This window comes from Brienomyrus brachyistius, chromosome 2, assembly GCF_023856365.1.
Source record: "Brienomyrus brachyistius isolate T26 chromosome 2, BBRACH_0.4, whole genome shotgun sequence".
Classification (NCBI taxonomy): Eukaryota; Metazoa; Chordata; class Actinopteri; order Osteoglossiformes; family Mormyridae; genus Brienomyrus; species Brienomyrus brachyistius.
This window is the reverse complement of record NC_064534.1, coordinates 20,845,244-20,857,965: the sequence shown is the minus strand read 5'-3', so window position 1 is coordinate 20,857,965 and position 12,722 is coordinate 20,845,244. Positions and strand designations below refer to the sequence as shown.

The 12,722-nt window shown below is 49.9% G+C and overlaps 1 protein-coding gene across 9 annotated transcripts in view; it reads right to left on the bottom strand.

Moving 5' to 3' along the window:
• Positions 1-2,483: 2,483 nt before the first annotated feature.
• The window catches only part of agtpbp1 (ATP/GTP binding carboxypeptidase 1), a 31,702-nt gene continuing 21,463 nt past the window's right edge, over positions 2,484-12,722 (bottom strand). For 7 of the 9 annotated variants that reach the window (XM_048989369.1, XM_048989416.1, XM_048989379.1 and 4 more), the window contains 6 exons: positions 12,507-12,687; positions 11,635-11,764; positions 11,023-11,154; positions 9,604-9,780; positions 8,051-8,211; positions 3,535-7,056 (listed from right to left, as the gene is read on the bottom strand). In XM_048989369.1, the coding sequence (XP_048845326.1) occupies positions 6,849-7,056; positions 8,051-8,211; positions 9,604-9,780; positions 11,023-11,154; positions 11,635-11,764; positions 12,507-12,687 (989 nt within the window). In that variant the 3' untranslated portion in view covers positions 3,535-6,848. The other 2 variants (XM_048989434.1, XM_048989426.1) reach the window with 1 other exon arrangement.

The window sequence follows — 12,722 nt, the reverse complement described above, 5'->3', positions numbered from 1 at the left end:
TTTAATGCCAACTTCAATATATTACAGTGAGTGTGAGACAGATGCATCATGTGACGTTCGCTAGATCTTTCCTGCAGAATGCTGCGAGGGTCCTGTTGGATGAGACCACTTCTAGGACCCTGGGAAAGGCCTGCTTTGCGCTCCTCTTGTGGAAATGTCTAATTAGACTGCATCTGAATACGCTCAGCTGGATGTGAGGGCCTGAATCCCTCTCTAGGTTGCATTAAGAGGAGCCATAAAGGTCTGCCTCTCACTCGGCCCCAGGAGCCGGGAGAGATGGGGCAACGTGCTCGTCAGTGATAATTGGGGGGCTCTTTGTCCTCGCTCTTTGGGTCGGTAAGCGAGGGACTGGTCAGCAAATGAGAGATGGGCTTCGAGAGGTAAGGGGGTCTGTTTATCATTCGCATCACGCATCAAAATTCCATCACATCTCTTTGCAGAGTTCTTGCCTCTTTGTGATAGGTCTGCCTCAAGGGTCATTAATGCCAGACCGCAGCCACACATCCAGGAACTCTGTGCCTAAGAACTGCAGCCACCTCTAAAAGCCGATTATCTTACCTTGGAAACAAGTTATCTGCTGATATGTCCCTCAGTAAAGTCAAGCAGTGTGGTTACTTCCTGCAATTAAGACCGGAATTGACAAGCGAATGAGCGGGTAACCAGTAACTCTTCTTTGTAGAAACCACAGTGCTGGCTGCAGCTTGGAGCAAAACAGCTACTTGTAAAGAACAGCGATTTTATTGTGGACACTAGAGTTACTCTGATGTTTCAACAATTGAAATAGACAATTGCAAGAAGCTTTTTTTAAGATGCTTCTACAGTATGTTAACTAACTTATGGGTTTTCATTTGTATGATATGCACAACTTATACATGTTTATGCTTGCGTTTGAGTTGATATGGTACAATTTCTGTGTGTTGAGACTAAAAGGGCAAACTTGACACTGAATCACAGGCACATACTGCCTCCAAAATGTACAAAGTAAGTGAGGATGACTCGATTTTTCACTTGGCATGGGACACTCATACTTACGGTAACAAAAAAAACGATATTGCGGCGAAAAAGTAAAGAAAGGGGAAGCTTCACCTAAATAGGGTTGTTCCTGATAGTAGGACGTTATTGTCCTAAAGACCACTTCACATAATGGTCTTGTATGCTGATGTGCAATCATAAATCAGAGTGACCCCTAGTGGAGAATAGCAGAGGTTGCAATGTGAATATGTAGCACTTCCACTGTGTGCTCCGGACACCAAAATAAAATATACACAATTAATTCCAAGAATAATGTCTATAAAGCATCATGGTTGTATTTTGTTTTAAAGCTCATTAATAAGACCCTCACTGAATCAAAGTTGACACCGGTATGAAATGTTCACCCTAATCAATTGGGTTTGATTCTAGTCTTTTCATGGTTAAGATGCCTTCGCTGGACTATCCTCACTGCTTCTCTGTTCATTAACCTTCTCCACATAATTGCGTTGCCAATGTAACAAATAAAAAAAAAAAACTGACTGGGCTGACCCATGACTGATTCATTCCAAAGAAAGTGATTCCTACCATGTGGAGCTTTGCATGTTCTCCATGTGTTGCAGAAGGTTCCTCCTGCACTGAGAGTCACTGGCATCAGTAATGTGCCCTGCGAAGGACTGGCATCCAATGCAGGGTGTGTTCTAGCCTTGTGCCCAGGATTAGGGTATGAAGACTGATTGATGGATGGGTGAGTCCTGCTGCCTTGTGGTGGCTGATCTATGAGCTTCTCCAGAGTAGTACATTCAGGAAAAAAGGAGAAGGCAGCATGATATGTCCTGATAGGCGATGACATAAAAGATCAATTATCTATCTATCCATCCATCTCCTGTACCTGCTTGTCATTCATAAACTAGTATCTGCTGGAATTAAATCTTGCAATGTGTTCTGTATCTGTAACCAGCCTTTCCAATAATGTTTTGTAAATAGTGAGCTTGTACCACATGACCTTTCTTCCAGGGCCCTTCTGAGACATGCTCACAGAGAGCTGTGGACCTGCTAACTGTTTCGCTGTGTTTACTTGCTGTGTCAGGCTGTTTAAATCACGAGTCTTTATCCAGCTCCCATTACTGCCATAGAGCCACCCCTCCCACTCTTCCTTCCAGCACATGCTGGCTTGCTCCCCATATCCCACAGCCTTGAAGGTGTGACTGGGTAACCCCATGAAAGTCAAACATTGGGATGGGTGGGGGGGGGGGGGTTTGATGGATGGTTTTCAGGTCCATTTGTCATGCCTTTCTTGTCCACGTGGGAGTCAGTGCTGTCAGGGTTGAGTAAAACCTCCACCCACGAACAGATATGACCGTGACTGAGGGAGGTGAACGTCCCCCCTGCCCTCCATACAAGTCTACAGCATCATGGGTTTATTCTCTGTCTAACCCCTGCACCCCCACTGCTTAAAGAAAAACAGACCAAACGAATACATTTTAAAAAAAGGAAACATGAAAAACTCATCGTGCCATATAAGGGGGCTTTTGCATTTATTTCTCAGGGTTCTTTGCACACTTCAGCATGGTGCAGTTACAATCAAGTAAAAAGTTTGACTTACTTTTCCTCCTGCGGTAATATAAAGCTTTTAATGCTACAGAATAAAGCTGTGCATGTCTGTATATCACACACCTTCATTCACAAATGGCACGAACACACCTCCGGGAGCTAAACATAGGCTTTCCTTTTCCCCACAAATAAAATGGAATAAATTAGGGACATTATATAGTCATGCACTCACTGTACATAGACAGCCAAAATACACCTACTGCTAAAACAAAACAGCTATCTGATAAAACGCACCACTGAAGTCACAAATTTTACCAATTACCCAGTTAGCATTAATATTGACCAGGTGATATACTCTGGAGTGAATAAGCAGATATCCTGTAACATGTAACAGTAATTATTACGGCAACTGCCTGCTATGTTTTGCCAGAGAAAAACATATGATCAGGACCTGTAACCATTTTCCCACTGAGTACCTTCTTTGCACAGAGGGTTGTCTTCTGATTCTTAGGTCTGTATTCTGAGGTGTGTAAACATGTTATCCTTCTGCATAAACTGTATTAGAAAAGAAAGAGAGAGAAGGCAGATCAATTACTGGCACTACATCCCATAATGCACCAGTAATGGGCCATCCCTAAACACCATTTGGAAGGGAGAGAGAAGGCCGACGTGGAAGCGCTACAGTCTGGGGTGCACCAGAAGGGATGCTGTGTACCAGGGGGGAGCGTGGAAAGCGCCCCCCCCTCCCCGTACGCCCGGTGCGGGAGCCCACAGATCAGCCACCACCCTCCTCACCACCCCCCCACAAGCCCGGGGATGGGCCAGCGGGAGAGAAGCTTCCAGACATTCATGTGAACGGGTGCTGCTGTGCAGCCTCCGAGTCCGAGAGGTGCTCTTCCTCGCCAGGGTTTTCCTGAGGGTCGGTCTCGTCGTCGCTCTCAGCGCTGTAGTCCACCTCCTCCATGAAGGACGGTTCGTCCTCCTTCAGCACATAGGTGGTGGAACTGAGGGAAGGAGAGGCAAAAACACAACAAAATGAATAGACAAAATCAGGAGGTGGGGGCCTAGCAGATGGTTACCGTGCCACACATCACCATGGCAACAAAGAATGCATCACCTCTTAAGTATATGAGTGCAGCGAATGCTGCTTAACACATCCCCATGGCAACCGAGAGCACATATTAGGCTGGGAATGTGCCACCTTATTGAAATGGCTGATCAGGTGTATCTCTGCATGCACCCCCTCCCCCAAGGTGCCCTACCACTCGTGGACACGCAGAAGCCCAGAAACCCCAGTACCCTCTGGTTCTGGAAAGAGCTCTACTGCTGGCCCGATGGGCCGATCCGGCTTCTCGCCACGGCAGCCGTGATTTTTAGTGCCAGTAAAGAAATTAAAATAAGAGACAGCAGGCTTGCAAAATGTGGCTGGGATCTCACTGGATTGGGTAACATGTGCCAAACGTCTCTACAAGATCTGATGAACCACCACCGTCACACAGCACTGCTTAAGGAGTCAGCCTAAAGCAGAGCAGTTAGGGTGGGTGCGGCAAAGCCTCACACAGAGATTAAAACAAACCATAATAATAAATAAAAACCCAGCCTACTGGGCCGCCGTGTGGCTTTAACTGGCTAAGACCAGCGGCCTCCCTGAAACTGCACCGAACCTCCTCAGCTGTATCCACCACCTGACACGATGACGCAAAGGCCACCCCTGACCCCGACACGGCTGATGATTAACGCCATTTTCCTAATGGTTTAATAGCACAGGGGACCCCAGAATAACGCGCTGCCAAGATGAGCACAGGGGCAGCCAGCACACCCCCATACCCGCCGCCCCAAGAGGCCGACGCCATTCTTCGTTGCCGTAACATAATCTCACTCACGTGGGACAAGCGGCACGGCGAGGAGCGCTGCCTCCTGGGGTAACGTGCTAAAATACTCCTTGGGAGGAGCTAAAGTGATTTGGTGCCATTAGAGGCTGACCTGGCAGGCTGAGCATCGGTGATGTGTGTGAGAGGCGTCCTCAATATCAGTATCTGCCTCCAAGGATGACGAGAGATATTTGTTCATGGAGGTTTGAGTGGTTCTTAATATTTCATAGAGTACTCCACAATTCTGATGACTCCACCCACCCCAAGCCCTGACACACACGCTCTAACCCATTAGAGGGACAAACATCTTGCTTTTTTTTTTCGGATCTTTCTACTTTGAGTTCTCAGACACTCACTGACAGCCCGCTCACCTCCGACCGTGAAAGCGGATCGTGATTCCCTCACGTTTAGCTTCTCGGCCTCGCTAACGTACGCTCGCTGCAGGGAAATCACGCTGCCTCCTTATCCCAGTACAGGACAGAGCTGTCAACACATTCAACCACTCAGTATCACGTAGCTGCTCTCCAGGTCTCCACCGGCAGCCCGGCCCAACTGAGGCATCCCGCGGTGAACTGAGAACACACAGAAGGTGCATTTCTACCTGTTCTTACACTGGCGACCAAAATTTGCACAGTGTGCAGAAACTGCGTTGTGTGAATGTGCAGAATGTGTGCCTGAGTTCCATATGAAAAGTAGGATTTTCCGTGTGGGTATGTGTTGGGATTTATGCATGAGCACATTTTATACGGCAATAAACGCTTTATATTCCCTGTGTGTGCGTGTAACTGCAGTGCCCGTGTGTCCCTTGCAGGAAGGGCTGTCCTCTGACAGGATGATGGACAATCTGGGGAAACCCAACCGGCCCCTGGGAGCAGCAGTACTGGTTCTGATCCAGGAGCTGAGTGAAAACTCAGATTGGGTTTCCCCACATCTGATGAACCCGGGCCGAGTGCAAGAGGCTCTGAGCGTGCTCATGCGCAGGCAGGAAGGCACACACACACTCCCTCTTTCTCACTCCCCCTCACCGTCTGATACCCCATCTTGACCAGTCTTCTTCATCTTTCCCTCCCATCTCTAACACCCACATCAGGCATTACGCTGAAAGTCAAAGGCAGTATGGCTGCTGTCCCTGAGACCCTCGTGAGGCGAGAGCAGAGGCTCGTATTTCCTCGCAATGTCAACTTCTGACAAGGACAGCAGGCTAAACATCCCGGATGCTCGGGGCTGGCGGACTGCGCTCGTGCAACGCCGGGCTGTTTGTTCCTCCAGTCTCATATCGTATTACTGAATAAATCATGAGCGTCATTTGGTAATATTCCGATTAAACCGTTGCCATTAAGCAGCCATAAATGTTCACTGCACTAAATCTGAAATGACCCAGGAGCTTTGGTCACACCAAGGCCAAGAGCTGCCTGCGGGTGCAGGTCACTCATGCTGCAAAGCATTGTGGGAAACAGCTGCTCTCCTCCCCCTGCATAACTCCCACGCAGGACAAACGCTGCTCTGACAACAGAGAGGGTCTCCCTCCACCCACCCACACAAACACAGCAGTGATCTGCATCTTCTCCATCCACACAGCCAGACAGAGCAGAGATCGCTCTTCCCAGGCTAGACGTCAGCATCACGCTGGGCTGCTTGCGAAGGCCGTGGTCGCCATGGAGATGGGGAAGCGCACCTAAGGTGCTGGTTAAGAGTTAAAACGCAGTGTGACTCACTGACCACACCAACCAGGCAAATGAAATCTCAGTACCATGTGAAAGGCAGAGTGACAAACAGCGTCTCCATCAGAGAAGGGAGAGAATCCACCAAGCTGACACCTGCGCAATCTGTCATTAAAAACAAAATCAGGCCTGAAAAAAAAAAAAATCAATGATGGTAAATTTCAATCGTCCACATTCTACCCTGGGTTTGTGGATCTCAGCTGGATGAAGACCATTCCATTTAAACCCCTCCTTGAATCTCTCCATCATCCAGAAGGCAACTTAATAGGGTCTTAGAGGAGAATTCACCTTTAATTGACTTTTAAATGAGCACAATGCAGGGATGGAGCGTCACATGACCTCAGACATTTGTAGGGCCTATTCGTAAAAGTAGCCGCACGGAATACTTTTATTATCCTGCTGAGTGCACGTCTGAGAGAGAGACTGGATGTGAGGGATTCAGCACAGAGATATCAGGAAGCCTTTAAAAGCTATTTAAAGACCATGCAGGACAGAGTATGGAGGATAGGGGGCGCTAAAAGAGGCTCTGGCGTGGCTGTGATGTCACCCTCTGAGTCTCTTCAGCATGGCTTCCCATCCCAGCTTCCGCCACTCCCTCAGAGACACACAGGAAGCTGCATTATTCGCTGAACTTTAGAGCTGCGGCGGCTCTTGACCGGCGTGTTTGGTGCCCCGCAGAGTCGAGAGTAAATATGGGGGTTTGCAGGGGGCGTGGCCGGAGACCGTGACCCGCTCAATGAGAGCGGACGGGGATCGAACGAGGCGGAAGACTAGCACACAGCACGGCCGGTGTCGTGTTTCTCTGACGGCGACCCCCTGTCAGGGAGCACGGGCAGGAGGGGCTCACCTCCTCGCTGGGTGAGCGTGGGGTCCCTCTGGAGAAGTCAGCGGATCTCCGCCCCCTCAGCGCCCAAGTGGGTGTACAGGAGCCAGCACCCGCTCTGACACGGAACCAAGGGCAAATGGACCCAAAGTCTGGTTCATAACGTTTCAAAAGCTGACATTTCTATCGAAATATCTTGCATTTTACTCATTGAGATATGAAAACAATCACCCGCTTGCCATTCCAGAGCAGCCTTCAGTCTCTGCCCTGCAGGAGGGCGGCTGGAGAGCAGAGGGAGACTGGAGACAGCGTGAGAGCTGAGGCCGCAAATGACGCGACCCCCTCCTCGCCCCACAGTCACAGAAAAGAGCAGGTAAGCCGATCCCTCAGCCTCCCCCCTCCCCGCCTCGTAATGGAGGAGTTAGTGGGCCCTCTCGACCCCGAACTGTACTTTACGATCCCGGCAAATCTATATGAAGATCAAATCGATAAACTCCACGTATGGGACGGGATTTCTACAGACAAAGATTACAGCCCAATAAATCACACTTTATGATGCCTGTTGAAATCCTAAGTAGGTTTGAGACGATTGATCTCAACCCTGAACTCCACACTAAAAACCCCCGCATTCATGTGTATGGTGTGAAGTTGGGGGGGTTCTGGAGGAGGGGGTTTGTAGCTCATAACCCTGAGTGTCACGTGTTAACATACATGATGTTAACACCTAGTTTACTAATGTACTGATCGCCACTGATCCCGAGTTAAACCAGATCTGAAGATAACAGTATTTAACCCCAATTATTTGCCCAATTAGCCATGATAAATGTACTAAACCATAATTATTTGCATCGTTTTAAAGGTAATTAAGTGAATATGAAATTACAATAATGCAGCAATGTGCAGTTAGACTATCTGTTCATCTGCTTGTTCAAATCTGATAATTTATCTCCTTTTAACCATAAACGCTCTCTCTCAGATTCTGCGGCTGAATTTCTCATTACTAAGTCCTAGTAAAGATTTAAAGGATGTGAATTACACTCCTTGTAATTTCGCCACTCAGCACAAACGGCCTGTAGGGGGCGAGGCGAGCAGCCGCGGGGGCTCCAGCCCACCTGGTGTTCCTGCAGCTGGTCTCGATCAGGTCGCCCTCCGCCTCCAGGAAATGGGAGGCGTGCCGGAGCTCCAGGGGGGACGAGAGCCTCTTCAGCTTCAGCAGCGCCACGCAGAACTGGGCCCCCATCTCCTCCAGCTCCCGGGTGCCGATCTGGAGGCCCTGTGCAGAGACACGGGTGTGAGGAAGGCCCGGCCGCATCGTGAGAATGGAGAGATGAAAGCCGGCAGCACATCTGTGTAAACATTGCCTGGAACACCAAGTCGGTGGCGGGGGCAGCACCAGAGGCAGAGGGGACAATGAACCTCAAAGGAGGGGGTATGTTACGTGGGTTGGGACGGGACTGTCCCAAACAGGCTGTTTACACTGGCAACCGGCATGCTCAGATAGACGGAAAGATCCGGCATGACGCCTGAGAAAACTGGCCGCCTGCTTGGCGATTCCGATGGACAACGGCCAGTGCGGAACTTCAGATAATGCGAGCGTGAATCCCTATGTAAGTGCGGGGTAGCCTGTCAGCTGACCTGTGAACCAGGTGGGTCACATGACCTGGTGAAACAGGATGGACTCGCCAGGTCCGGCACCAGGTCCTGCTCACAGACGAGAGCCAGGGTTCCGCAACTCTTGTCTTCATAGCTCACCCAGCACTGCGATATGATCTGGACTTCCTCAGGCTTATTTTGGGTTTTAGTGATGTTCTGCTTTTAATTAGTGCACAAGTCCGCTGTCTGACCTCAGCTGGATCCCTGCTACTTTCCTATTCGTGCTGTTTGCTCTGCTTGCTAGCCAGTGATAATGGTGATATATCCTGTCTAAGGACCATTCTGAACAGAGGCAGTGTGGTCTGGAAGCATTCAATACAGCAAGGTCATTTTCTCTGAGAGATGGATTTTTGTGTGTGTGTGTGTGCATGTGTGTGCGCACCCAGGTGTGTGTTTTCTGTATGGCCTCTGATCCGTGACAAATGACAAGCTGAATTGGTGCTTAAATCAACATCCACTGCTAACTTGCCCCGTAAGACGGGTTCTTTTCCTGTGCCTCTCTCTGCTGTCCCGGAGAACAGGCAAGAGAGGTACAGAACACAGGAAGGCTGTGGTTCTCTGCCTCAGTAAACATTTAATCGTGGGAAGCAGATGATCTTCCTCCTGGAAATAATACATCTGAGACCATGACATCTATCCATCTATCCATTTTCTGAAACCGCTTATCCTGTTCAGAGTCGCGGGGGGTCCAGAGCCTGTCCCGGAAGCTACGGGTGGAAGGTGGGGAACAACCCAGGTCACCAGAGCACCAACCCACTGCAGGGCACATTCACACACCATACACACCTATTGGTAGCTCCAATTAGCCTCAGCATGTTTTTGGACTGTGGAGAGAAACCGGAGTACCCGGAGGAAACCCCACGACGACACGGGGAGAACATGCGAGACCACAACAGTCTCAATAAAAATAAATTTAAAACAACAACAAAGAAAACACTACCCCTGAGACCACGGGCTACTGAAATGCCCGGCAAAGTCCGGCACCCTGTGTGTCCCTCTGCGGCCACCATACCTTGTACTTGCCCTGGTCGCAGCCACACAGTGTGCTCTCCATGGTGTAGCTCTTCTGAACGCCGATCTCACGCCACACTACCACGCGTGCCGTTGACTCCTTGGATTTCTCCACCACGAAGCTGCAGCTGGCCATGCTGAAGGCGGGCGCGATCTGGCTCAAGATCTTCGGCAGGGTCTGGGGGGAGCAAGAGGTGAAGCGTGTGAAGCGTGTGAAGCAGGGCTTCCCCGCACGATCTGCACGCCCTACCAGTCCGCAGCCAAGGTTTGCTCCGTGTCTCCACCTCGATTTTAGTCGTTCACTTGTTGTCACTATTACTAAAGCCTTAGTTACCTGGCTCACACATGTAGCTGGGTAACTAGAACAGGCATGTGGACCAGCTGGGTTGAGAACCGCTGACTGAAAGGGTCAGAGCAGCTATTTAGCGAGAGACTGATTTTTCTGAAAGGATTCACAGCATGATAATCCCCCTAGTGGTCAAAATCACACATCACCAGTCAAAAAGTAAAAGGAGTCTCTTTAAACATTGACAAACAGCAGAACACAACCTTCTGAAAACAACAGCTTTCATAAATCTCTTTTTAGTGACAAGAAGTTAAAAATATGATTAATGAGATGCCTGTCTGGTGAGAGGTTTTCACTCTTTACACAGCTGGATTACATAGTGAAGATAAGCAGCGGCTTGGACCTGAAGCAGTAGCCTTCTGGGGATGGTGTCAGGTCACTAACCGCTAGGCCTAACTGCCCTCACCGTGGGCCTTGAGCCTTTTGTGTTCGCCGCGCCCGTACAGCCCCACAGGGCCTGTGCTTTCTGTCCCCTGAGCTGTACCGTCTCATGTGACCCTAACAGGGTCTGTCAGCTGACCCTTACATCACATCGCGGTATAACATGGCACATCTGTGTACTGGTTAACCCTGTGTGTCTTTACACTGGGACTTTTGATCAAAGGGACACTTTTCAGGCCCGTAGATAAACTCTCAGCTCCATACGGCGATCGTCATGCCTCTCTCAGGAACCTAAAATCAGTTTAACATGTACTCTTCTGGAGCAGCACAGTGGCTCAGTGATGCACACAATACCCCCCCCCCTCCCATGCCCCCATGCCTCTGGTACTGTGGAGCCAGTTCCTGCCTCCACCAATGTGTGGAGCTATGTGAAGCGGAGTCAGGCTCACCGGGAACCAGCCCCAGATAAATGATTGCGGATGAATGCTATCCCTGTTTATCCCTGTTTGGAATGGATAAGTGCTGTATGCTGCTCTCTGTCTTTTATCTGCTTAGTGTGGAATCTACAGCCTTTTCACAATAAAATTCCTCCTAACTACAGTGTCTTAATAAGCGGCAGTTGTGTTGCCGTCGTGTGGGTAGGTGTGTGGGGCAGGGCGAAGGGTGGGCAGAGGGGTGAGGGGTGGGCCTGACCCTGTAGCCCAGGTCCTCGTGCAGGTCAGAGGATGTGGCGTTCACGTCAGTCTGCCACACAGTCTCCTTGATGCTGCATCCATACATGAAGACGTTTTTCTTCCGAGAGTGTCCGTGGTAATCGCAGTAAACCTAGACATAGGAGGGGGAGCAATGCATTTAATCGCAGGTGGGGGGGGGGGGGGGGTAGGCTATCCTTACAATGAACAACTTCACAGAAGAATCTATATTCCAGGATATTGAGTATTAAGTTCCAGAATCGTTATCTGAAATGGAGGTCAGGTTTTGGGGGTCGGGAATGATACGTATACCTGCATGTAACATGCTGGACCGCACACACAACTCAGCCTTCCTTGTTTGATCACAAACGTCTAAACCCAGGTCTGTTTTTAGGTTGTGTGGGGGGGGGCGGGGTGGTCTGAGCTTGACCGGCACCTACTGGCACTAAACGTCCACAACTGGTTCTACAGCTAGGGATTACCTTCCAGGAGAATTTGGATGGAAATCTACTTGTGGGAAAACCAGGCCCCCGATCACTGGCACTCGAGGCCTGGTTGTGTCAGGTGTCTGGTCGGGCAGAGGGGCCGTGCACAGGACTCCGGGGGTCCTTACCAGTGGCACCCTCTGGATAGCAGACAGGTACTGCAGCAGGCCTTTGGCGTGGAAGATGGTGGGATGCAGGTCAGGGTTGGGCCTCTGCCACTGGCGGTTCAGGTCCTCTCCACTGAGAGAACACCGGTGGCTGGGGGGGGGGGGGGGGGGGGGGTTGAGATGACAGGGGACATTAAGCCTCATGACAGGTCTGAGTCAGCTGGTTAAACAATAAAGTGCAAAATGTATGAGTATGAGTACTTGAGTGTTTACAGTTAGCAAGTTTGCTTTGGCTGCTGCCAAAACACGGCAATTATCAGCGATCTGAGTGATGAAGCTGCAGGGATTTCTGCAAGTAACAAATGGAATCAGGCCATCAGAATGGCTTAACCAGCAGCTGCTGGCTACAGTTTATTTTAAGGAAGGGAAATGAATGAGTCAGATGAATAATAACACAACTGCTAAAGATCTTGATCCCATCCAAGTAGTGGGAAACAGTGGAAACACTGTTACATTTACTTTAACAGGCTAAATGAACATGAGTAAAAATGGGTGCCATTAAACCCATTAGTGTCTACAAACAAAAATCGTAGCTTTCCTTTTCCGTCTGTGTTTAATTAATAAGGCACAGCATCCCTCCAGAGATTCAAACTATTTATAAAGACGCTTATAAAAGCTCTGCGTCCCGAGTTCTGCAGATCCCTTAATTCACACCAGCAGTGACACCCATCAGTTCAGAGTTGGCAAATATGTGGGCAAACAGAAACGAAGGGAAAGAGCCTCGTTTGGCTGCTCTGGCCACCACCGCTAAGGTCCATCACGTTAATCAAGGCCTAACAACTCGCGGGTGCTTGGGACACGCCTAAGCTGACGTCCCGAAGACGCAGACTCACTTCCCGTTGACCACGCCGTCCGGGTTGAGCATGGGGACGATCTTGAAAATGTAGGCCTCCCTAAGGCTCTGGGCCACGGGGCCAGTGCCCATCAAGAACTCCAGTGTGCCCTTCATCACCCAGCTGGCGTTGGTCTCGCCGGGGTGGACCCTCGCCGTCAGGAACACGTACGGCCGGTTCCCTGCATGGTCGGAGAAAACGGGGAGCCAACGGGGA